The 27,068-nt window shown below is 44.3% G+C and overlaps 1 protein-coding gene across 1 annotated transcript in view; it reads left to right on the top strand.

Annotated features, from left to right (window-relative positions):
* The first annotated feature begins 2,727 nt into the window (after window positions 1-2,727).
* Window positions 2,728-27,068, top strand: part of MAPKAPK2 (MAPK activated protein kinase 2) — an 83,607-nt gene continuing 59,266 nt past the window's right edge. The window contains exon 1 of the mRNA XM_081865266.1: window positions 2,728-3,297. Coding sequence (XP_081721392.1) covers window positions 3,019-3,297 — 279 coding nt within the window. The 5' untranslated portion in view covers window positions 2,728-3,018. The remainder of the gene's footprint in view (window positions 3,298-27,068) is intronic.

Genomic DNA, 27,068 nt, shown 5'->3' with positions numbered 1-27,068 from the left:
ACACAGCTCAGTCTAGGGCCAGCCCAGTTTGACCTGGTCCATGTTTATGGTGCTTAAACTTTAGGTCTTTTTGGACACAGAATCCTGAAGGAACCAACGCTAAATTTCTGTAGGCACCATGCAGACTCTTACATAGTGATGAGGCCAGATGTCCGTGTGATATGGCTTAGGAGGTCACATTTTGCCCACTCAGCTCTCATGATGCATACTAGCCATACTCCAAAGGACATTTGGAGACCTGCGGATGTAGAGTGCTATAATAATAATAATAATAATAATAATAATAATAATAATAATAATTTTCCTGCTTCTAGCTCCCCATGCAGAATAAGAGAGCATCTTCCACCCTGGTGGTGTGCTCTTTTGCATGCCTGTCGGCAGCCATGTAAGCTGAAAAGTATCATTCATGATGGCCAGAGTCATCCCAATCTCCCTATGAAGAACACGAGAAATGTGTGCTGTTTTATTTCACCCTTCATTCTAACTTACGTCAGAAACGAAATTGGCCTTTTAGAAATGCCAAAGGCTGGCCTGACATAGCCTTTAATATTTGCCTTCTGTTTGCTTTGTGGGAACAGAAGGGAAGCATCTACTCATTGTTGGCATTTTCTGCACCAAATATCTACATTTTCTTAATCAATGCACTTCAAGTTTGGAACATTTCCATAATTTATATTGACTCAGCTGTCTCTGTCCATTCTGCTTCTTTTATGCTTGCAAACTGAGCACATTCATGTACCCTGGGTGAACAGAAGCCAAATCTCAAAGGGATCTTTTTAAAGCCTTGACATATAGACCAACGTTATAAAGTATTGCACAACCCACAGCTGCTTATAGGATTGTGTGACTATATTATGGTACAGTAGTAAGCTATGGCACAGTTGCATTGCTATCCTGTGCAATGGTGATTACATGACTGTTTTACAGAAAAAGGATTTATGTTGCTAGTGGATGCAGTAAGTATCAGCAAATGTTAAAGGCACTGAAAAGATATTCTAATTGGCTCGTTTCAACTCAGGGATTTTACACAACTGTATACTGAATAATTTGTTCTTTCCTGACTTTTCCACAAACATTCATGTCAGTTCTCAAGGGGATGATTTTCCTTATTTCAAAAACCTTTAAAGAATCTCTACATCTCTCAACTATTGTTTCTGGCCCAGAAGATCTCAGTCATAAAACCACTTTCTACACTTCCTTTCTGATCTGTGACTCCTGGTAGCCTATCTGTTAGGGAAGGGCCATAGCTCAGTGGTAGAGGATCACCATTACATGCAGGAGGTCCTAGGTTTATTCCCTGGAATCTCTGCATACAGCTGGGAGAGACCCCTGCCTGAGACCCTCTGCCAGTCAGAGACGGATGGATCAGTGCTCTGACTCAGTATAAGTCAGTTTCTCAAGTTCCTATGTTCCTGTCTGCACTGGGGCAAATGTGTATCTGACGCTTCAATACCTTTCCTGTGTAATATTGTAATTCTCATAGGACACAGGACTTTTTATCCTTAGTCCCCATGGTTTACATTTTTAATGTGTTGTTGTAAGCCACCCAGAGAACACTGTTGTGGCAAGTCAGACATTATATTATAAATAAATAAAGTCTCTGTAAGTACCTTTAAAAAAAATTATTTAGCCCAAAGCTATAAGTCTTCCGAGATGTCACAGCTTCTTCACACACTGTACGTTCATTTCCATTAATAAGAAAGGGTAAGTAAGTCTCACCGTGCCTTTGCTATGACACCAGAGAGTTGAGCCATCAAACACGTGCTTGGAATTGATGTTGTTTGATGGCCAGGGAGAGATCAGTTGCAATAACTACATACTTGAATTTGTACTCTTTCTGGGGGAGTCTACTGAAAAATCTGTTCGTAAATTCTTGGGTCTCCCAAGCTTTTTAACCATGTAGGAGTACTATACAAATACTTACGAGGCTCAGTTAGCGGAGATTCAACGGAGCTTTCAGCAGCCACAGAACGGATATATTGAAGAGCATGATATGTACCTTTTTAAGTGGCAATGTGTTATGTACAGGATATGTACCTTTTTAAGTGGCAATACTTTCTAATGCCTTTGCATTTAGTAGAGTGGAGGTGCATAAGGGTTTTTTGTTGTTGTTTTTAACTGAACTGAAACTGACACCAGCAGTCCTTGAATCATTTCCTGAAAATAAAGGAATAATTTACTGAAACTATATAAATGCCAGGTGTTGCTTACTGTTGGGTGCCTTCAATACAGGAGATTGACTGCTTCTGCCCGGCATGAATCCACACAGCTTGGTCACCATGCGAGGCCCTCATTTAACTGGGGACCCGCCAAGTGTTTAAAACGCTGGTAAGCAAACTTCCCGGCCACACAGAGCTCTTCTTCAGGCCTGGTGTCCACAGGAAAGGAACAGCTGCTCCGCCAGGCTCACTTTCCACCCAGCAAAGCCTGCGAACCAGGAACGACTCTGAGGGAGGGAAAGAGCAGTCGCCTTCCAGCAGTTCATCCCTAAGTGTGGCAACTTTCCCTCAGCCTTCAGGCGCCTCGCCTCTCCTTCACTACCTCGCATACAAACTCCAGGCCCCACCTCCCTGGACAGGCCCCGCCTCCGGCTCCTCCCACCCCTCGTGGCGCAGCCAGTCAACGCGAGGCTGTGACATCAGCGCAGGGAAGCCGACCGGGGAAAGGAGCGAGGTGGATACATTGTAGCGATTCCTTTTCCTGTCTCGGCGCTCGAGAGACGCTCCGCGAGCAGCCGGGCGCTGGGGCCAAGCTGGGGCGGGAGGGGAGCCGCGAGAGAAGAGCGGGCGGCCGCTTCTTCCGGCCGGCAGCTCCGGCGGGCGCGGGTCGCAACAAAGGAGGGATCGCGCCTTTCGCCAGCGCCCAGGAGGATCGGGAAGACCCCTGAATTTCCGACCCGGCTGCCGCGCGCAAAACTTCATATTGTTGGGGGAGAGGGAGGAGGGCGAGAAGGAGGGGCGAGGCGAGGCGGCCCGGGAGGGAAGCGCTGCTGGTGGCCTCGGCTCCCCCGACGGCACGATGCTGTCCAACACCCAGAACCAGAACCCCCAAATACTTTTCCCCAACCCGCCGCCGCCGCCCCCGCCGCCGATCCAGCCGCCCCAACAGCAGCAGCAGCAGCAGCAACTGGCCCAGCAACAACAATTCCCCCAGTTCCACATCAAGTCCGCCCTCCCGATCAAGAAAAACGCCATCACGGATGATTACAAGGTCACCACGCAAGTCCTAGGGCTGGGGATTAATGGGAAAGTTTTGGAAATCTTCAACAAGAAAACTGGAGACAAATTCGCTCTGAAGGTAAGGCGGGTTGCCGGCGGTGGGAGCGGAGCGAATCGGGTCGAGGTCCCGGGAGGCCGATTCTGATCCTTTTCTTGATTTAAAAGTTTTCCCTGCCCTGTGTTAGAAGTTTTAAATTCCTGTGGGGCTGTCATCCCCGTGAAAGCAACCGCCGAAATGAATAGTGGACTTGTTTCCGAGTAAACACTGTTAGGATCGGGCTCTTGTAGACCCTGCCAATGGCAGAAGATCGATCCGTAGCGGCGTAGAACAATAAAACTTGCTCCATTTTGATGCGTGACGTGTGTCTATCGGGGGCGGCTGATCGGGGGTGGGGGTGGCGGGTATTGTGTCTAGTTTAAACCCGCAGGCTGGCGAAGTTGCAATGGAGGCGCCGCGCTTTACGGCCTAGGCAGGAGTTCCGCACTTACTCACCAGTGGAAAGTTCTGCCCCCTTTTTTTAAGGAATGGGGGGCAGCTGATGATGTAATCACGTGGCGGGGTTTGTTTGGTTTACTCTTACTTCTTACTCCTCCTTACCAACGCCGCCTTTTTCAATCGGATCCCGCGTTTGAATGAACTGCGAGGAGTTGCCGGGGGTGGGGGATCCCCAGCGGCTCGAGAGCGCGGGGTGGCTGTAATCCTGGCCCCACTTACCTGGGTGTAAACCCCACTGAAATCATGGGGGGGGGGCGCTTGCTTCTGAGTAGGCACGGGAAAGCTCACGCTGTACAGCTTTGGAGCCAACTCCTAGGGTCCGAGGGGTCTTCGACCCCTCCCAATAAAATATTTGAAGGGGCTGCCCCCCCCCAGTTGATGGGTATTGCCATTCAAATACTGTGCGTGCACCGTGCCATGTGATTGATTATTCGGGGCGGGGCTTCCCTGGGACCCCGGTTATTATATTCAAGTTGGCAACCCTGTGCCCAGTGTTGTCAATATAGGCTTGGCACTTGACCATTCTCTCTCTCTGCCCCCCACCCACCCTCTGCAGGGGGTTGCAGTGTGTTTTGTGAGCGGTCGCGTCCTACGACTGGGAGAAGGGCTTAGCTCGTGTCTCCGGGGCTGGGGGGGGGGGCGACAAACAAGAGAATCGAAAGCCAGGCGTGGACAGCTGCTGCGCCTCACGTGGGGCCGCCGCAGACCGCAGCCCCCGGTGTAGAAGTGTAAACGAGGCCGGGGGGGACGACGACTCCGTTACGACTCGGAGGTGGACGCGCCACCCACACTCACGAGCCATTGATTTTGAGTCCTGGGGGGGGGGGGAGGGTTCCCTTCTCTCCTACCCCCTCCCCCGCTTTTATTTAAAGTCCCGCTTCTGTAAAAGCCTCCCAAAGTGGTTCGGGAGGAGGCAGTTCCTGGTCTTTAGGGAAACGGTTAGTTTCGCCATCGCCGGTCCCTCCCCCTCTTTCCCCGCAGGTCTGAGTAAGAAGAGGAGGAGGAGGAGGAGGAGGGACGAGGCGCAATGGACCCTCCGCCGATCTCTGCTCGGCAGTGAAAGGAAGACGACCGCGTCGGGGAGGAGGGGCTTCCGTGGGGAGTCTTCTCCTCAGGCTGGTCGTCTAGTCACGACAAGGCTTTTTAAAAAGAAAAAAAAAAACGCGCCGCCCACCATGAGCAGCGAACCTCTTGGAGAGGAAAATGGAGATTCGCCAGTGGTCCTCTTAACATGTATGTTGACAGCTCACCTGTTTCCTCAGCTTTGACAAGGGAAAGAGAGCACAGGGCGGTTGGACTTCCTTGGCTGCCCCCTGAGTGTGTGTGTGTGGGGGGGGGGTCCTTTTCTGGTAAATGGAAGTCATTTTCAGGCACTAAGGCCGCAATCCTAACCCCACTCACCAGGGAGCAAGCCCTAGTTTAGTTCAGTGGGGTTTACTTCCGAGTAAACGTGGTTGGGCTTCTGCTGTAAACCGCCCCCCCCCAACAGACACACACCACTTTGAGCCTCTCCTGAGTTATTTCTAAGGACATGTCAATTGGTGTAGGGGTAAAACACAGAAGATTAAAAAAACCCCAGTGTACATGTGCGAGACCATATGTGCTACAATTGAACTGCCCTTTGTATTTCCTCTAAAGTGAAGGTAAAAAATCTAGCTTTGTTAAAATGTGCGCCCTGTGTAAAAAAAGCATAGCTGTCAACTTTTCCCTTTTTTAAAAGGGAAAGTCCCTTATTCCGAATAGGATTCTTCGCAAGAATAGTTGACAGCTATGAAAAAAGGGGTGAACCCCCCCTTCTTTCTGTCCTGCATTTTCAACATTCAGATTTCCACAAATATAGCAGGTGAGAGGCTAAAATATATTTACAGTGTTATATGTAAAAATCCTTATGTATTATATTAGTTACAGAGAGCAGCGTCATTTGTGAAAGCGTGCTACGGTTGTGGGCGTTCCTAATACAGTTTTATGTCCGAACTTTTTATTGGGAATATCTCATTTTGAGTTTAAATGTGAGTTCATTTTACAGGTGGGAACTGAGGCTGTGTGTGTGTGTGAGCGACTTGTCTACCTAGATAGGAGAAGCATGACTACCTAGATACTGGACCTGGGACTCCCTGCTCCACATCCACCCATTCATCTATGACATCAATCTGGCAGTGGCTGTTCTGGGAGGTCCACGTGGTATAGAGTGTTGGACTTGGGAGACCTACATTTAAATCCCTGCTCAGCCATGAAGTTGACTGGCTGGCCTTGAGGCTGTCTGTCTCAGCCTAACCTTAATACCAATTAATAATAAAGAATACTGAATGGTAACAGCCAAAATAGCTTTGTAACTAAGACTACAGAAGTTATTAGCCCACAATTATCCAGGAGAGTGGGGGTTTTTTTACCAGCTTGAGCTAAGAGACAAAAATTTCAGATAGTGGCTGAATACTGATTTATTGCGAGTGTGTGGTCATTGTGTCTCTGGTTTTTGTGAACTGAAGCCTGGAAGAATGAGGTGAGAATGAGAAATAGAATCCTTAAGTGGTAGAATCTACTACCCTGAAGTGGTCAAATGACCTTGGGCAGCAACATCTTAAGTGAAAAAAAGATGCAGCAGAAAGCTAACACATCGGGGAAGTGAGCTGGAATATATATTGTTTCTCTGATAGCCCCCCCCCCCCGAAACCTACAAAGGTTGTGTTTTGCCTGCAATGAGATTCAACAGGTAGATCCCTCAAAACCTCCCTGCGCTTAAAATTGTACAACCTCAGGGTTCTACTGCTTCATTCTGTTACATATAAAGATCAGCCCTCACTGGAATGCCAAGGGAGACTGCTGTTTTTCCATCCATGAAATGGAAATAATGCAAACCTACCTTGCAGGTGTGTTGTAAGGGCATAAGAAAGGAATGTAAAACACTGCGATGACTAGTATTCTTCATCTTCTTGACCTCCCTCCTGACATTGGTTTGAATACAGTGGTACCTCAGGATGCGAACGGGATCCGTTCCGGAGCCCCATTCGCATCCTGAACAGAACGTAATGTACGCGTGCACAGGTCGTGTTTCGCCGCTTCTGCACATGCGTGTGACGTCATTTTGAAATCCGGAAGTTACGTGCCGCGTTACTTCCGGGTCGCTGTGGAGTGCAACCCGAAAATACTTATCCTGAAGTGTATTTATCCCGAGGTCTGACTGTAATTTACCTTCTATGTGACTGGCTGACCTCCTCCAATGGAAACTTTTTAGAAGTAAAACTCTCCACATGGGCCTGAATGATCTCATAATACTTTGGATACAGTCAATGTTTGTTTTGTTCTTTGTTTCGAAACGTACCTTCTCATCACTAGTATTTGTGTAATATTTCTGCGTCAGCTGTCACTGCCTTCTCACTTCAGAAATATTTGCGTGCATGAGGACAGTATGCCATTACAGCACTACTGTCGAAAGGTGCTGGCTTGTGTGGCTGTTGCATATAACCAGGGTGTGCCTTTATAAATCTCCTTTATGATGAACACAAATCTAATCTAAACCATGAACAAAAGGCTTAACAAGACTCAAACCCACAGCCTTGTGAAATATAGTTTAAAGAATGGAGTGAGCGATTCCATAAGATTCTGCCAGTAAGAAAATGGCACCTTCATTGATATTCCTTCATGTGATTCATCATATAATAATAGTTATCTAAAAGTTAACCTGTAGAATGCTAATTACCCTGACCATTCTCATTTCTAGAGACCCCTTGGGCTTAATTCAATAAGGCTGATTCAATAATTATGTTAGACAACATTGTGGTGTATTGTTCATTGTGACATAGGTGGTACATATGTGTTTGGAGCATGAACCCTTTTCTAAATGACTTTGGAAGTGGTGAACTCTTATGTGAGATGGATCCATCTCTGCTGCCTATTCCAGAAATTTGGAGCAGCCTGTGTCTTAGACATAAATTTGCTCCCACACATTAGCTGTTCAGAAATGCTATACATTATCTTGTTAATTGTAAAGATGGAAAAACAAGAAGTCTCCTTCTGTTGCAATTAAATCTTATTTCCCCTTTTTTTGAAACATCCGTTTTACAAGCAACTGGAAAGAAAAACCCCGGCAATTCTCATGCAAAGCAAATGTCTCTGTGTAGCCATAAATGCTGAGCTTAAAAAGCCTGTGGAAAATGCTCTTTTACCTAATCAGCTGAATGGCAGATTCCTGCATTTTGCCAGGGAACATGCACATTTATCACTATTATTATGTCTGAGACACACTAATTCTATGCCCCCCATCTAAGATGTAAATGAATAGGCTCAGCTTCTATTTTGACAGAACACTCTTAATCAATTCAGCAGTTGCCACAACCACTCTAAATTGTAAGTTTCTAACGCTCTCCTGTGCGAAGCAGGAGGAACGAGGGTTGGGGCGGAAGAGAAGGCGTACACTCCAGTATCTCCATGACCACTCTGCGTTGAAAACATGAGTTGAGATAAGGCATGCAGGTCTCTAAGTGCCATTTATCTTGCCGACAGCAAAGCACAATGCCACAGTCATGCGCTGTATCTCACTTTGACTTTTTTAATTAACTGGAACCAATTAAAGTGATGTTTATAGGCTGGGAGTAATACGTTTGTTTAGTCATGTTTGTAGCTTCGAGAACACCGTCCAACCATCTCGTCCTCTGCCGTCCCCTTCTCCTTGTGCCCTCTATCTTTCCCAACATCAGGGTCTTTTCCAGGGAGTCTTCTCTTCTCATGAGGTGGCCAAAGTACTGGAGCCTCAGCTTCACAATCTGTCCTTCGAGTGAACACTCAGGGCTAATTTCCTTAAGAATGGAGAGGTTTGATCTTCTTGCAGTCCATGGGACTCTCAAGAGTCTCCTCCAGCACCATAATTCAAAAGCAGAGTAATACGTTAGTGGTGAATAATATGTCACACAATATTAAACTTTGTTCTTAGAACCTAGGTCTTTTGTTATTTATCAGTATGAGACCTGTACAGATGGAATGTATGTGGCCAAATGTGATATTGCCAGTGTTGACCAGTGGTTAGAGAACTAGATCAGAGACTTGGGTGTGTGTCTGTGTGAATCTATCTCCAGTATTGGCCTTCTGCAGATCAGTTCACCTCATGTCTGTTACCTTCTTTTCTTTCCATTGGACAGAAATAAATAATGGCATCTATCTTTGAGGGTTCAAAGAGATTTACTTGTGTTGTTTTGGTAATCCAGTTTACATAGGAAGCTGCCTTATACTAAGTCAGACCAGTGGTACATCGATGTTGACTACATCAACTAGCAGTGACTTTTCAGGGTTTCAGGCAGGGGTCTCTCCCAGTCCAACCTGGAGATGCCAAGGTTGAACCTGGGACCTTATTCAGGCAAATGTGCCACTGAGTTAGATGGTCTTTTCCTAACTGGTGAGGTCATGGCAGGGATGAGATTATATTGGGGGGCTTGGGTAGACACATGTCACTCATACTAGCCAGAGTGATCTACTGTTGCTAGGACTGATTAGGGTTAAAACAAACACACTTGTACCTAGCACAATGAAGCCCTGATCTAAGCTGGGGCAAATGTTTTGTAAAATCCTGGCTTTCACTGTTTGTGGACATGACATTCTGTTTGCACTTCTCTCTAGGGGGGAACTCTTACTCTCCCCTCCCTCTCCTTGTGAATGAGCTTAAACCATTTATCAGATGCGTCAATTTCAGTGCAAAGTACAGGTCTGTGACCCTTTCCAATTTCATTTAAACTGTTGAATTAATTGTTTGAGAGTTTGAGCAGGTAGAGCTACCTGGTTGTTTACTGATGCCTGGAGTTTTCTTCCAAACTCATCATTTGCCAAACGGGCTGAAGTGGGACATATATACAGTACATTAGAAATATATTGCTTTTGTTTGGTTGATATCCATATCTGTATATAAACTAAAGGCGATTATTTAGCAACGTCAACACAAAAAAACAATAACTAAACAAACCAGATATCTGGAAAGAATTGCAACACAGCTTGTCTTGCTTCTGGTAAGGTTACAAAGGATTGGACTGAGTTGTTGCCAGGAGCTAAAGCTGAAACTTTCCCTGCAATTCTGCCCATTTGACTCTTCCCATTGGTGTTTCTTGTTTCCAGTGGTCATGGGGCATTAATGCAAACTTGGCTCAAAGGGGAAGACAATTGTAAACCTCATAAATATTAGAGTACTGCTTCTAGTTATGCTTGATCCTGTTGGGAATTCCCTTGAAAGGGCCTGTTGCTAAATCTGCCCTCATTTTAGGCGCTCTCACATTATGATTTGATGATTACTTATCTCCATGATATGAACAGGGGGAAATGGTTTCATTTATTTAAGAACATGAGATACTACAGACATCATCATATAACATTAAAACCCAATCAAGCAATTCAAAGCAAATTGAAGGGTGTACATCAAACAATAGAGGTCGTTTCACAAAAACCACACAAATCTTAGCTGTCAAAGGTGAGAGGTGCATCTTTAGCACATGATAGAAACTACATAATGAGGCTGCTTGACATGCCACCTCCTCTGGGAACTCCATGTTTTGGAAATTGTATTAAGTCCATGTATGTTTAAGCTGAATTTCCCAGCAAAGTGTTTCAAGTAGCAACGGTATATAGGACAATCTTGTCTATGAAATATATTTTGAGCACAAAACAATGCAGGTCTACTTAGAAGTAAGGTCTATGGAGTTAAGTTGGGCTTACTCCCAAGTAAGTGTGAAGAGGATTTCAGCAGCCATTCATTAAAGAACTAAAACTCAACAGTATGATAAAATCTTGCAGGTGACTTCCTTTAAAAGATGTTGGCTGGTCACTGATTTCTGCTATACAAAATGAAATTGGAAAAGCACTCAGTAGTAATTAAACCCTTGCAGGTTGAAAACAGCAAGTTGTCTCTCTATCTATTCAGACCTGGACACCTTTTCCTCTAGAAAGCAATTCTGTAAAGTGGAAGGAAACTTTCCATTGACAGTGGCAAGTAGCTCAGGAGAAGCACTTTGGCAAGATTTGTACTACACTGTCCTCGTCAAATGGCAGCTTGAAGGTCAATGTTTGTGGCCAGTTATTTGCAGAAATGATTGCTTCCCCCTCAAGCTGCTGAAACATCTTGACAGACAGAAATAAAGTGTACGAACGATGGGAAATCTGGAGTATGTAAATCACTCCTGACTTTACCTGGATCTGTTTATTGTTAATGAGGTCCAGGCATTATGTGACACAGATTGCAGAACTGGGAAAACAACACCTCAGACTGAAAATTCAAACCTGATGGTGTTTACAGCTTTATATGTGATCCAGGGACATGATGTGACTGGCTTCCTTAGTTCAACTTTTTATTAAAAAAAAACCAGGTGGCCTTCATCTTGGTATTGGTTGTTAGCATCACATTCTCCCATACCCTTTTGGAGAGGCGAGCCATTGCTGTAGCTGCCAGTACGCTTGTCCAGCTCAGTGTGGATGGAGAGGTTGCTAGTTCTGATGGAGCCCAGGTAGACAGAATCATCTACAACCTCAAGTGTGCGGTCACCAGTATTGATGCGTTGAGCTTGGGTAATGTTCTGACCCTTTATCTGCCCCAGCTGCAACAAAACATGTCTCTCCCATATTGGCTTCTACAGCCACAGCATGCTCTGTAACTCTCCAAAGGTTTGACTTTATTTGTGGCAGCATCTACACTTTGGAACTCCCTGCCTATTGACATCAAGCAGGTGCTCTTGCTATACTCTTTTCAGCACCTGCTTACAAACATTCTGGTCTAGACAAGTATACCCAGATGCTTAGAAAATGAGGTACTTTTAATCTGTTTAGTACTGTATTTTAACTTTTGTATGTTCTAAAACATGGTTGTAAATTTTTCTTGTTTTATCTTTTTGTAAACCGCTTTGAGGTTTTCGGTTGTGTTTTTTTTTACAATCAAGCAGCGTATACATTTTATTAAATAAATAAATAAATAAATAAATAAATAACTTTTTTTAAAAAAATTGAAACAACTGATGAACTATTGTCATCAAAAGGCCTTCAAGAGATGTCTGAAAGTTGGCAGTGAAGATGCCTGCCGAATCTCTGCTGGCAAAATACTCCGCAGAATGGGGCCAGTGACACTAAATGTCTGACTTCTTCTTGAAGCCAGTCAGGTTTCTGAAACATGAGGAACAACTAACAGTCTTGTTCTGGATTATCTCAGTAGCTGAGTTGGAATATAAGGGCTCAGAGGGTCCTTAAGGCATCCTGTAGCCAAGTTCAGGGCCTTGATTCTTAACACAACCTGGTGGCATAGGGGCAGCCAGTGCAGAGGTTTTAGCAGAGGTTTTTCATGCTGTCAGCCATCTCTCTTGATCAGCAATCTACCTGCTTCATTCTGTACTAGCTGGAGCTGGACTGTAGCCAAGGGCCACCCCACCTAGAGCATATGCAGCAATCCAGTCATGAGGTTGCTAAATGCATGGACCACAATTGTCATCCAGATGGCTTGTAAAAAGCACTCATAGCAATAGGAGTCACTTAGAATCATAGAGTTGAAAGGGAACTCAAGGGTCATCTAGTCCAACCCCCTGCATTGTAGGAATCTCAGCTAAACTTGGGTCTCTAATGACAGTGTATATCCATTCGTACCCCAAAGCTATGTACCTGCTTTTTCAGAGGGAGTGCAGTCCTATACAGAACAGGCATCATTTGTGTTCCTTTGAATGTGGAAAAACAAAACCTGGCCATTATAAGTGTGCAGATTTTTACCCTCCCCCCCCCCTATTTTGACAGCCTGAGAATAATTCCATTGTTCACAGTGATGGGCGTATGCGTGTTTATTACTCCTAAACTTAAGAGAATCTCATTTAGTCCAGCTGAAAATATTTTTCACTGGTGTGGTTAACACAGTTGCTATTGATCAGCCTATTTAATGCTCATCATAATGGCAGCCAGCCCAATCTATTTCAAAGCTAAAGTACTCTGATTTATGCTGGTTTGCTTCAAAGGGGATTCAATCCGTTTAAATCAGAGGGTATCTTCACAAAGGAAGCAAGGACAGTGTTTTTGTTCTGGAATAGGTCACAAATGTTGTCTAATGTGAGGCAAGCCATTTTGAATTCAAATGGACATAACAATCAGTGCAGGTTTCTTATTTGATTTTGTCATGGGGAAAATGCAAAAAACTGTGCTTTAGATGTCATCTGCAAAAATGATGTCACTATTTTGGCTATGCTGGGATTTGGACTGAACTGCTTCTGATTTATTTTTTTGGGAAGTTTACATTTGAACTGGACCAAAGTTCAAAGCATTGTTTAAATATCACAAATTTATTTAAGGCTTATATACTCCCACCTCTCCTCACTCATGCAAATACCTGTCTCTCCACATTTTGCTGTAACCATGTTTTAGTGTTCAGAAATTTGGAACTTCACATATCAACTCAGTTTAGGCAGTGCAATGGGATGGGCTGCTCCTGTCTTCTCCTTAAGTAAAAAGATCTAGAGTTCATTATTCAGATTTCCCTCCCTTCCATCCCCCCCCCCCCCCCCCCGCTGCCCGATATTCCTGAGTTACTACTTTGGAGCCTGTTTGGTCATTTATTTAGGAAATTATCTGGATGACTGCTTTGTATCCAGCTTGAGAACATGGAATAGGTTCAGCTTCTCATCCCTTCATCATCTATATTTATTCTCTGTATGCCCCTCTCCCAATCATGTGCTTGGATAAAAGAAGCATTGTGAAATATGATCTGGTCGTTCCCTTGCAACCACAATTAGTTTTCAGGACTTGGGTCCTTTTTTTAGCTGTTATATGTGGAATGCTAACATGAGGGGCCACCTCTGGTTGTTGTTTATATCTTCTCTGGGAAGAATATTCAAGCATGAGCTTTCTAGTATTAGTGCTTTCAGGCAGGGAGAACCACCAGATTTAGGGCTCAAGTTAATCATTAATTTGGGTGTGTGATTAGATCTCATGAAGACTTCCTAATATATTGAAGCTTCTGCTCTTGGCTGCGATCAGAGATTGCAAATGGGACAGGCTATGGGCTTTGACTTGTGTTGTTTTGATCTTCAGTCAGAATGATTTGGGTCAAAAGCAATCTTGGTTGGGGCAGGAAATGTTGCTGCTACTTCCTTTTCTCTCTTTTGCTGCTACAGTACTTTCTTTTCCCTCAAATGCTAGCTGTTGTGCTTGATACCTGGACAAATGGTCTGACTCTGTATAAGGCAACTTCCTATGACTTTAGCTAAAAACTTAATGTAGTCCTTGGAGTGTACACCTATGTTCAAACTACCATCAGAAAAAAAAGTGTGTCATTCTCTCTCTTGCAGTAACTCCAACTGAAGTGTTAAACTCTACCCACCTAAGTGTTCGCCTGGATTTATGCATATTTCACTATAGTGACACTGTCAGTTCTTCAGATAACTCTCTTTCTGTTGCCTGTTGGTTATGTATACAGCCTTTGTCTTAAATGCTTTCTGTGGCTACATGGACTACATGTTATCTTCAGTCACAATTTTTCCTGAGAAATCTAAAGTGGGTCCTTAAAACATTGAAGCAAAAAGTTACCAAGCAGACCTTTTTTTGCTGACTTTATTTTTCCCCACCCCCTCCAAAGGACACATTTTTTAATTGGCACAGTGTTTGTTTGTTTGTTTCTGTACTGGTTTGGAATAAAAATTCCCTGCATTTTAAGCATCTAAGGCAGGCATCCCCAAACTCGGCCCTCCAGATGTTTTGGGACTACAACTCCCATCAGCCTTAGTTAACAGGACCAGGGGTCAGGGATGATGGGAATTGTAGTCCCCAAACATCTGGAGGGCTGAGTTTGGGGATGCCTGATCTAAACTCTTCATTATTGGAAAAAATGATATAAATGCAGATCCCATGAGTTCTAAAAGAGGCTTCTAGGCTGAGTCAAGTCCTAGATTGAGTGTCCCTGTTGTTTCGTCTGTGTTCATGCATAATTTCCCTGTTTATTGTGTATTAATACAGGGCTTCTGTGTAGTGTTTTCCACCTGTGGACCTCAAAGTGCTTCACAGAGAGCAGCAAGCTTTCTAGAACATGTGCTGTTGACATTCATTCTTGTAGCACTTTGCTTCATGTAATGAGCCTTCTTCACTCAAGTGCATAGTGAGGCCTTGCCACCCTATGCATCTTTAAAAGGTAAAGTAAAGGTACCCCTGCCCGTACGGGCCAGTCTTGCCAGACTCTAGGGTTGTGCGCTCATCTCACTCTATAGGCCGGGAGACAGCGCTGTCCGCAGACACCTCCGGGTCACGTGGCCAGCGTGACAAGCTGCATCTGGTGAGCCAGCGCAGCACACGGAACGCCGTTTACCTTCCCGCTGGTAAGCGGTCCCTATTTATCTACTTGCACTTAAGGGTGCTTTCGAACTGCTAGGTTGGCAGGCGCTGGGACCGAATGACGGGAGCGCACCCCGCCGCGGGGATTCGAACCGCCAACCATGCGATCGGCAAGTCCTAGGTGCTGAGGTTTTACCCACAGCACCACCCACGTCTTTAGTCAGAACCAAATCCCATTGATTCAATGGAATTACTCCCTGATAAATGTACATAGAATTATTAGCTACACACTCAGCCCTTCATAATGCAGTGGCTTTCTAGAGTTCTACTATGGCGCAGCTATATAAATTAAGTAGGCAAATACGGTAAATATAGGGAAGTAAGCACTGTAGTTGAGGACACAGATATGGTGCATAGGCTGTAATCCAGGCTTCCTCAACCTTGGCCCTCCAGATGTTTTTGGCCTACAACTCCCATGATCCCTAGCTAGCAGGACCAGTGGTCAGGGATGATGGGAATTGTAGTCTCAAAACATCTGGAGGGCCGAGGTTGCGGAAGCCTGCTATAATCATTCAAGAATGATGTGGGAAATGCCTCAGAATGATAATGCTTGTGTGTGTGTATTTGCCAGGGAGATCGTTTACTGTGGTCCTAGTGACACAAGGTAACAGTGCAGGGAGTCTGAGAGAGTGATACAGTGGATAGCAGGTAGGGAAGGGTTTAGCAAAGGCTGCAGCACAGGTTTGTTGTAGGGGCCCAGGAAAGACTTTGTGGAAGAAGTCGATATTGAGGGGAGACTTCGAAGGCAGAGCGAGGAACAGGTTTATTCATTTATAAAAATAAATTATTTACTGCCATTTATATACTGCAGTCCCAGAGTGTTGTACAACAATGAAATGTAACATAAAACAGTACAAAACCATCATGAAATGACTGACCAGTCAAAAAACAGCTTCAAACAGCTTCCTAGGCCTGTTGGCATAAAAAATGGATTAAGGAGGCACCTGAAAGTCAAAAGTGAGGATGCCGCTGATCCTCGGCTGGAAGAATGTTTCACAGCATGGGACCAGCAACACTAAATGCCTGGCTTCTGCTTTAGGCCAATTGAGCTTCTGTATTTTTTTGGAGGGGGGCATTTTTGCTGCTGCTGCTGGTAGATAATCAGTCTGTTGTTTGAATTAGACACATTATAGCTCTAGTGGAAAAACAGCCAATACGGAAGAGGGAAAGAGAGCTGTAGAGTTGGTTGACTTTTTACTTCTATATTTGACAGTTTGGACTCCAGCAGTATTTCCTGCTAAATGTCTTCAGCTGTGGTTCCAAAAATAGCCCATAGCAAGGTCTCCTTTCCTTGGCATCACAGAGACCCTCTTTATTTATCTCTTTGTTTACAGGCTGCAGTGACGACTTGTTATGATTCCAGCCACTTAGTATTCTAGCCAAGGAATCTTGGAATATGTGTCTACTTTTTTCTTTTTTTAAAAAAAAAAAAGTTCTGTTTGGAAAGCCTTAGTAAACACTGCCTTTAAGAATGTGGTAAATCTGTGAGTAGGAGATTACCCTAAAGTAGCATTAGCATACAAACAGAAATGTCGCATTGTGGTTTGAGAGTGCTGGCAAGCAGCTATGAACCTGTTTTAGAGCAATGTATAAGGTTGACCAGGATTTTATATTTCATTCATTTTATTTGCCATGCATAAAATGGCTACTCTGGACTAGTGTATCAAAGAAGAGACTGGGGTTTGTATCCTAAGTAGTGGAAGTTAACCATCCTGTTAGTGCAAGGATTTGCACTTGTGCAATAGGGCTTACTGCCCCCATCCTCCCCCCATGAGCCCATTAAATCTGTCCTGGGTTTTCCCCAAACCCTTCAGAGCAGATTTGGGAAAGTGCAGGAGGAAGAAAGGTGGGAAGTCCTGTTGCATGAGGTCACCTTCAGACTTCCAAGAATAACTGTCCTGCCTGGCGTGTATCTTGTTCTAGTGAAGGACGGTCTGAAAGGGTAATATCAACAAGGAACTGTAATTTGAATCTGTTTTAGTTTAACTGTTGTATGTTTTAAAGTAGGTTTGTGAATTTTTCTTGATTTTACTGTTTTATCTTTAGTAAACGGCTTTGTTTTTTAAAGCAACAACAACCAAGCAAAAAACTTAGATAGGAGTTTTTCATAAGACCTATTCGGACATTGTCAAAATGTGTAGGCCATCATGGAACGGTGAGGCAATGGGGACCATCATCCTAGCTCTTCTTGCGTCTCATGTCTTTTTTGTTGTTGTCTTATATGAGTTGGAATGTGACTGTTGCACTGGGTAGCCCTTTGTCTCCATTGAGATTCCACCTGGAGATCTTGATTTTCCAAGGTATGTACTTACTTAACTGTATCAGAATTTGGTTACGCATTTCAGTATACTTATTTCCCTGTAAACAAATGCATAGGCATGCCCACTAATGCCCTGGAGCAGTTGAACTCAATGTTCTGATGTCGACTCTTCTGACTTAACAGCTAGGTGTGTTATGTAACGTAATTCATTTTCTTTCGTATGCCAGAGATTTGAAACAATTACCTTACAGGCAAATAGTTTTAAAATATGGAAGGCGCAACAGGCAGATGCTGTTCCTAATTTGTAATTCGTTTATGGTAGAATGAAGCGTGAACAGTGCCTTACATAGTATTCACACATAGTAGTAGCCCTTAGGCCCCATCTGCACTATACAATTAAAGCAGTTATCAAACCACTTTAAACAGTGATGACCCCCCCACAAAAAAAGAATCCTGGGAACTGTGGGTTGTAAAGGGTGCTGAGAGTTGTTAGAAAATCCCTATTCCCCCTCAGAACTACAATCCCAGATGGTTTCGCAATCACTTCCTCTTCTCAAGGAACTCTGGAGATTGTAGCCATGTGAGGGGAATAGCAGCCTATAGTGCAGATGGAGCCATAATTGCCCAGCGCAGCACAGTTGCTATGGCACCCCACATGCCCTCAACTTAGACCATGTTCCAGAAAGACATCAGCAGGCAGGGGGCAGGGACTCTTAACATGCCTCGTAGTGTTGTCCTTTGCTCCCATTAAACCATGTTTACACACACCATATATTTAAAGCATTCTTACACTGATTCAATTGTCATGGCTTCCCATGAAGCATCCTGGGGACTTGTAGTTGTTAAGATTGCTGGCAGCTGTATCTTTTTGCAGTGTTTCCTAACAATTCCCAGCACCCTTAACGATCTACAATTCCCAGGATTCTTTGGGGGAAGCCTAATGTGTTGCCATGGTTTAAGAATGCTTTAAATGTGTCCTGTGATAATATTGCATCTAGTTCTCTAGCAATAAATCATGTGAAACAGTCATACTTGCTGGGAAGATGCAATTATTGCACCAACACTTGCTGATCTGATTGCTGAGAAACCACTGTTCACAGACAACGGGAAAACTTCCTGGGTGGCGTCATTTGGGCAAAGTCATGATGCCATGGTAAAAGGTGGGTGTCTGGAAAGCCCTAATATAACTACACTTATCACTGTACCTCTGAGAGACCCCACCGTTAGGACCACCAAAATATGTAAACTGAATGCCTGAGAGCCGCTGTAATTGAGTTTTGCTAAGAATGCACAAAACATAACAGTGTTGATAATGACTATCAGGCATAGAAAATAGAAAGAACTGAAAGAAGGGGGGGGAGTGCCACTTTATATGTTTTCTGTACGCACAAATATAAATGAATGAGTTGATGGCAGTTGCACTGTGTATGGCTGATCTGTAAATAGAATGGACCAAGCTGGGTTCTTCGTTAAACAATTATTTCCTCTTCTATGCTTATGACTCTGAAGACTGAAAGCATGCTCAGGCTGTGAGTCTCTTTCCAGCTACTTTCTAAAAGAGTTTTGTCCTAAGACTTGGAGAACCTCAAAGCTATGCATCTGTCACCTATGCACCCATGGGAGTCTTTCCTGGCACCCAAAGGGTCCCCTCCTCCTGCTGCAATTTTGCTTAACAAAGCTGTTGTGTGGGATGCTTACATTTGTTCTCCTGTTTGCAAATGTGTTCATGGGCCTGAAAAGGCTGACAACCCATGCCTAAATTCTCAACAGACTGTGCCTGTTCACAGAGTGACAATTTCTTTAAGAAGGCTACAGTTGAAATGAGTTTAATAACAGTAGGGACATTTTAAAAGATTCTTCTGTGAATTCAGAATCATCCACAATATTCATAGAATTACTTCTAAATGTGATTTCAGGGAAATGCAGTGATAAAACTCCGCTATGGAAGTCTAACAGTATATATCTATTCAGCTCCATTTTAAAAATAGGGTCTATCAATAGATTGACTGCCTGGATTCAAGATTCTGACAGAGCCCTCATCTCAAACTGGGATACAGCGATATTGCTTTAGAAACCCAGCAAGAAGCCTTTGCATAGTCTAGCAAAACCAATCTCTCTTTCTTTCTGTTAAGTTTTCTTTTTTTCTCTTTAAAATGTTGGTCATTAAACAAGTAGTTCAGCAGTCCTGTTAATCTTAACAAAATGAAATACTTTGGAGCAACACTGAAAACTAAGATTTTCGTTATTGGGATGGTCTTAAAGTGAGCTGCAGAGGCATTCGCCAGCACAGACGTTCCGGTTCTCAGTGTCCCTTCTGTATCGCCTTACCCGTTAGAGGTTTTCATTGGTGCTTGTGCATGCCAGTGATGTCAGTGGGTGGCTGTTACTTAAAGGCAATCTGCTTGGGCCAAGCATGATTTCCTCCACTGATTTGGGGGCAGAATCAGTAGCTGAATGGGACCAATAACTGAATGGTAATGTCACATCTGTGGAATTGCTCCAGCAAGTTTCACGCATGTATACTTTTTCCTGGTTGTTGTTCTTGCCCTTCACCCTAAGCTCCCAGGGACCTTAAAATACAGTGTTTAAAGCAGGATAGGATAGGATAGGATAGGATAGGATAGGATAGGATAGGATAGGATAGGAGACACATTTCATTATAGCTTGCCAAAAGACATACATTCAAATAGCTGGAGAGAAGACCTGTTCTTCACTTAACACCTGTTTATGTTTTAGTTGCTTGCCTTACAACAATCAGTGGCAGGATCCTGCTTGTTCAAACAATGAGCTGAACTTGTCCTTATCCTTTGTTCCTCCTCCACTGCATTTCCTCCTTCAGATTTTGCTTCACGTACTTGGTCTTTGCTGCAGTTGCTGGCATCCATCAGATTTTCATTTTCCTTGGAAAGAAGATTTGCCAGAAATAATCAGATTGGGATGCCTCTTTTAAATCCTCGGGACAATGCAGCCAGCTTTCTTTTTTCAGATGAGTAAGGCAAATGCCAAAGTCTGTCTGTCTGCGTGAGCCAGCAAAGCTTGCCAGCATCAGCAGCTGTGTAATTATCCAAATGACATCATCATCATAGTGAAATTGTGACTCAGCAGCTTTTAGCTGATGGGCTTGCCTGCCTTCATTGTGCTCAAGGAATCCAGAATATTGGACTGGCTCTGCATTGTGGATGAGAGCCATTAGGGAGTAGCCTATACACAGTGCCTATGTTGCAGCAGCAGTAGTACACAGTTGGATTTCCTTCAGAAGGGCTTGCTTTGTGGTTGAGAGTGGCGTTTCCTTTTTTTTAAACATTATTTTTATTAGCAGGCCAATCCAATCACATTATTTCCAAATCATAATTCCAAATTATACAGCCAAATTTTTAAATTTATTGGGGGTACCCATACATCAAGCTCTGAACGAGGATCAGAACATCACTTCTGTTCCTGCTTTTATCAAACAGTTCTATCCAGATCTGTCCAGATAGTCTCTTTATTACTTTCTTAGTCTTCTTGTTGTTATCATATATTCCTTTCTTTGCGATCTCTGATAGTCTTCACAAGCAGTTTAGAAACAAACAACATCTGCGTGGGTTTTGCACAGTCCAAAAGTCATATCTCATAAGGACAGCCGCCATTCCTCCCCTTCTTCAAAAATTTATCCCCGGTCTGTCCTATTAATTTTCCCAAGCTTGCCACGTATTTCACAAAGGGGCTCTGCCAGGTTATCACATTTCAATCCATCATTCACATTCCAATGACCCTGGTCCTCCTCCCCTCGCTTTTCTTCGACAAGCCTGTCTTAGCAAGACGCCATTAAAAACTGCGTCATAGAATTTTTCCTCCGCTCTCCAATATTTACCAGTCCTCTCTTCAATAAATAATTCACTCCACACAGCTCTTAAATTCTTGCTTGCGATTAGTAAAAGGCAATGATTCGTCTCTTTGGGGTGGAGGTTTATAAATACTCACATAGGCAAAGAAAATAAAAGTTTTTTCCTCCACCCCCCCCCTCTTTTTTCGCTACGCACGTACCAGTCTCGTAATGGTGGTTCATCGCTTGATTTATTTGTCTCCTCCCGTCGCTCCAATCACAGAGATGCATTAATCAGCAGCCTTATCTCTCGAACTTTGTTTGATGTATGTGCTTCAGCTTCTTTTCCAATTATATATTTCCAATTATATATTTCCAATTATTTTTCTGAGCTGAAGCAAACCGGGGCGCTGATTGGAGACGGCTTCAGGAAGAGCCGACTTCACAGAGGGCTTGTGCCAAGTGATCCTCACCCCCGTCTTTCGAATCGGGGGGTGCATTGTGACCACCGCTGGCAAGGCAGCCCCCCCATATCCTGGGGGGGGGGGTTAGGAAGACTGCATACTTCCCATAGCAGCCTCTTAATTACCTCGTGTGGGTCGGAGAGATGTTATTGTCGGCCATCTTCCAATGCGCCACCTGGTGGCCCCCCAAGAGTGGCGTTTCCATTACTGACAGCAGTACTTTGATCTTCCAGAGCCATGGAATCTGAGACTGGGACAGCCTAGATTCTATTCTTGGGTCTGCCAATATACTATCAGATGACCTCTATGCCACCACCACCCCTCACATGAAGTGAGTAAAATGAGAGTGACTGCTGGATGATCTGAGCCGGCTGTCTTATTGCTAATTGGTTTAGTAAGGGTTCATTTTGAAGGTCAGGGTGTTGCTATACAGAACACTGGGTTGTATTCGTTGTGGCTTTCTTAGGCAGGACTGAGCAGTATAGTACATGCTACTTGCTGCTTGTACATTCAGCAGAGTTCTTCCACTCTAGCAATCAGAAAGTTTCGCTGCTTCTCTTGCCGATTTCAGCACTGAAATATGGTGACCAGCCTCTGAATATGAGCAGAGTGTCCACTATTGACGTTCCATACAGATCAGATGATTCTTGGTGGCATTAGTGGAATGAATGCAGAAACTTTCTCTTTCATTTCTTTCCTTTTTATTTTATTTTTTTGTTTCATCAGACTATTCAGACAAATCTATCCCATAAAAGCCCTTGCTTGTTGTATCAGTTCTAGGCTACTGTTGCCTGGTGTTGGTTTGTGTTGTTTGTTCTACTTCCCTTACTCCTCAGCAGGTAAGTGTAGTGAAAACAAACAGAAAACAAACAAACAATTTACATGTAAATCGTAACGCATACCAAAATCTATTAAATCTTCCAAAAGAGCAAGATGTCCAAACCCTCATATAATGTGAACATAAGTCATTAGTTTTATCATTAACAAAGGTGGCGAAATGAAATGGTAGTTCTGGTCTCGGAGTCCTTTCTGTGAGAGGTGGTAGATTTTCATGCACACTTATCAGTTCTATGTGCTTTTATCTTGAGAGAGCCCTCCTAGTATTATCTGGCAGGAGGAAGGCATGTGTTCTGTTTCTATTTTGTGTCACACAGCTGTGAAATCCTGCTGTATCCCATGCTTGACAAAGGATGCCCTTGAGAGAGTCTGTCAGATGACAACAGGTTGCAAGTCTGTCAGGTCATATTAGGATCTCATTTCGATCAGCAAGCTGAACACCTGTAGCTTGCTCTTAAAAAATACCATCTACTATTACCTGGATTTGCAAGGAAGGAGACAAAGACCCAGATAAAGCTGCAGTAAATTTTAGATTTTTGGTGTTACAGAATGTTACCAGCTAATTTCTCTTAATAAATCAAATGTGGATTGAATTGGTGGTTCATACAGTATTAGAACTGAAACATAACTAGCCTTTAAATTTGTATGCTTTTGCAAGCACAACACAAACGATAGAGACCCACATACCCAACTAATTAAAAATGCATAGCATATTACCTTATGTTTATTTATGAATGCCTTCCTATGAAACATATTGAAGTGAGTCAATACGAACAGAGGAGCATTATGACACAGTATGTACTAAGTATACAGATTTTGCAACTCTCTTAATCCATTCATTATCGGCATTACCCATAGCAAAGTATATTTGTTTCAGTAATCCTAATGCTGCTTAGAGTCCACCTCTTGTTTTGGTGTAAACTTAACAAATCCTACAAATGGAAATAAGGAATCAGGAGTTGGAGCTGGCGATCACTTGACTGTCTTATTTTGGGAGATTGACTGTAGTTATTTCTGATGTACAGGTAGCTCAAATATATTAGATATTCCCATAAATTGTAAGGCTCTACTTAGCTTCATGCAACTACTGTCCAGGATTCAGGAGTCACAATTTTCTGGCTGCCCTCTCCATATACAGAAGTACAGGTGTCTTATAGTCTCCAATATATTAATCGTCATGGCTCTTTTCATACAGCTTGCTAGATCATCATCATCATCACCATCATTTTATTTGTATGCCGCCTTTCCACAGTTAAAAACAATGCTCAAGGCGGCTTACAACATGACAAGATTTACATAATTACAAAAGTCATAAACAATAAATAAACCACATCAAAAAAATACACAACCAAATGGAAAACAATTTCCACATAAATCAAAATCTAAAACTAAGAATACAGCATTAATATCGCAGTTTAAAATGACATAGGTAAAAAAAATAACAGCAATTTAAATAAATAAATAAAAACACAGAGCCCTCTCTATTCAGCAGCAGCGGCAGCAGTCCTTTATGGAGCCCATCAGGCCCTGCCCTAGGCCAAGTGGTGAGTGACAGGACTGGGGCCCTCAGGCGCTCAGCAGGGGAGTCCTCCTGGGTAGCTTGGCTTCCTACCAGTAAAGGGGGATAGAAACACATTATCGAGCTTGTAAGCGGCAACAGTTGTACAGCTGGAGTAAGAATGCATTCATATCTGGTTTTTCACACACCTGCTGGTTATGTGAAGGCCCTATGAAGCTAAGTTGCAGTACCTGCACAGCAGATTACCACCACCACTCTGGGGTGAGCTTTAAAAAGGTAATTTGTATCTTGCTTCCTCGCCCACAGTGCCAGATCTAGTACTTCAAATGCTGTGCAGAAAGTGCTAGGCTTTGAAGTCACTTGTTGCAGATCTAAATCAGCGCTGAGTAATGCTTTCAAGGTTTGCATACCCTTTTGAAAAGGTCTTTGCTTCTTCAAATCCCTGAAGTGTTTGACTGGGAATAAAGCTTTGCATCAAAACACACAAGAGCTGAAGCAAGGAGGGTGAGAAGGCCCTTTTGAAATCTCTGCTTAGCACATTGCCAGCATGCAGACAAACTTTGGCAAGCCCAGGTGACATTCCACTACAATCTGTTAGGTGAGGGTTAGTCCTCACAACTGTTCCAGCTGCCATATTTGGCTGTTCGATTGTAGAAAAGTCCTTGGGCAGAGCAGTGCTATGCCTCAGGTACACTAAGGTGGGAGACGAAATACCACTGAGTGACCTATACGTGCTCAGCCAGGGAGGCATGGGGATTCAGAAACTCTGGAAAAATGGCTGGCATATCCATTGACACCCTGGAAACCTCAACAGTCAGGGACAAGTGCTGACAGTGATGCCCACATGCTGCTCTTATTGGTGGTGGTGGGAAGCCAATTAAATCATAACAAGACTTTTTTGTGCAGTGATAATGTTCTTAAAGGGACACGGGTGGCGCTGTGGGTTAAACCACAGAGCCTAGGAATTGCCGATCAGAAGGTCGGCGGTTCGAATCCCCGCGACGGGGCGAGCTCCTGTTGCTCGATCCCTGCTCCTGCCAACCTAGCAGTTTGAAAGCATGTGAAAGTGCAAGTAGATAAATAGGTACCACTCTGGTGGGAAGGTAAACAGTGTTTCCGTGTGCTGCTCTGGTTCGCCAGAAGCGGCTTAGTCATGCTGGGCGCATGACCCGGAAGCTGTACGCCGGCTCCCTTGGCCAATAAAGCGAGATGAACGCCGCAACTCCAGAGGCGGTCACGACCGGACCTAATGGTCAGGGGTCCCTTTACCCTTAATGTTCTTAAGTATCTTCAGCATGCCAATGGAATTCATACTCAATAAGTGGTAATCAGTGTTCTTCCACGAGTAACAATGAGGGAGGAAGATAAGAAATCCAGGCCCAGAGTTCCACATGATCAGACCCCTCCCCAGGTCCTTTGGCCAATTATGGTGAAAGAAGCCAATTAGGGAGCTTTCTGCAAATAGGATTTCCCAGCAGGTGGAAAATGAATTATCACTTCCAGGTCAGCGTGGCCTCAAGCTCCCATAGCAACAAGGTTGATTGGCATTTGTATGAGGGAATTCCAGGAGAACAGGTTTCTAGTCTCCTAGGGGATGCACATACACAAACATCTTCCTGGAAAGGTCTGGTCAAGAAAAGAAATGCAACAGCCCTGGATGGTTTTTGGCAGTGAGCAGCACATGAAGGAAGTGCAGCACACACACACACACACACACACACACACACACACACACTGCTTTGCAAACTTTAGATTGGAATTTGAGCTGTAATAAAAATGGATGCTGGCCAGACTTTAGAAACCAGGGCTAATAAGGAGGCAGCATGTGACAAATGCATTCCTCTCACTACAGTGGCAATTGAATTAAGCTAGAGCACATAAATTGGAATCCAGCATGAGCAGAATAAGAGCAATGCACTGCACTTACAATGTGACATTTGCAGGAGTGGTTTATGCTCCCAGCATCTACCCAAGACATGTTGTTTTCCTAGATCTACAGTGCATTGCCCCAGAGGTGTATCCTAGGGACTCTTGCTGGGTGGTATAAGATACTAGGCCACAATTCCTGGCTTACACACAGCAAACATTAGTGAAGCAGTGTCAGGTTTTGTTTTTCCATGGTATTGTCTGTGATATCTCAGGGGATCCTGATATACCCTTTCTAGATGCCATGTTGTGTGGGCTTCCTTCCAGGGGCGCCGACTTATAAAAAATATTGGGGGGGGGCCCATACCGGGGTCCTGCCCCAGGAAGTTTTCTAAGAGCTGCTCCCGGCCCGTTGCTGCTGCTGCCGCCCGCCTCGTGGCCCCCTCGCCAGCTGAGGGAGGGAGAGAGACCAAGAAGGAGAGAGATGCGTGGTGGGCAAGGCAAGTGCCCGCCGCGCCTCGCCTCCCACCGCCCCTCGTGCCGGCCGCCCCCTCCCTTCCCTTCCCCGTGCGCGCGCGCGCTCGCTCGCTCGCCCTCCTCACCCCAGCTCTTGGCCGTTCGCCCCAGGAACTCGCCGCTGTTGGGGTTGTAGATGAACCTCCGCCACTCGGCCATAGACTGGCTGAAGGGCTTCTTCTCCTCCTTGGCCATAGCGAGAGAGAGAGAGAGAGGCTGGAAAGAGAGAGGGAGCTCGGCGGTTCGCGGGCGGCGGTTTTTCCCCTGCCGAAACAACAGCGGCTCCTCAGAACCGCTAAGTAACTCTCCCTCAGGCGCCCGGCGGGAGAGCAGAAGAGAGGAAAAGGAAAGAGGGGCTGGGCCAGTCGCACGCACCGAGCAAAACTACTCGCGCCGCCTCTTTTACTACCGTAATAATTATTTGTTTTAACTCATTACTGAATGTATTTTAAAAGGTAACTATCGTCAAACAAGGAAAATAAAAAATACCAACATAATTTTGTGATTTTACAAAGCATAATATAACTAATAATTTTCTTAAATTATTGGGGGGGGCAGAGCCCCCCCAAACGAATTTTTGAGGGGGCTCGGGCCCCCTCAGGCCCCATGGAGTCGGCGCCTATGCTTCCTTCGCCCATTATGTACTGAGGGTTAGCTAGTCTCTAGGGGGGACTAGCCCCTACTAGTCACACTGGCCTTGTGCGTACTGTGATAAATGTTACCTAGCCTCCTGAAAAGGGTAGACTAAGCCCAGAAGCTCATAGAAGA

Source organism: Podarcis erhardii (genome assembly GCF_964252035.2).
Source record: "Podarcis erhardii genome assembly, chromosome: 6".
Taxonomy (NCBI): domain Eukaryota; kingdom Metazoa; phylum Chordata; class Lepidosauria; order Squamata; family Lacertidae; genus Podarcis; species Podarcis erhardii.
This window is presented reverse-complemented; position numbering and strand designations above follow the sequence as displayed.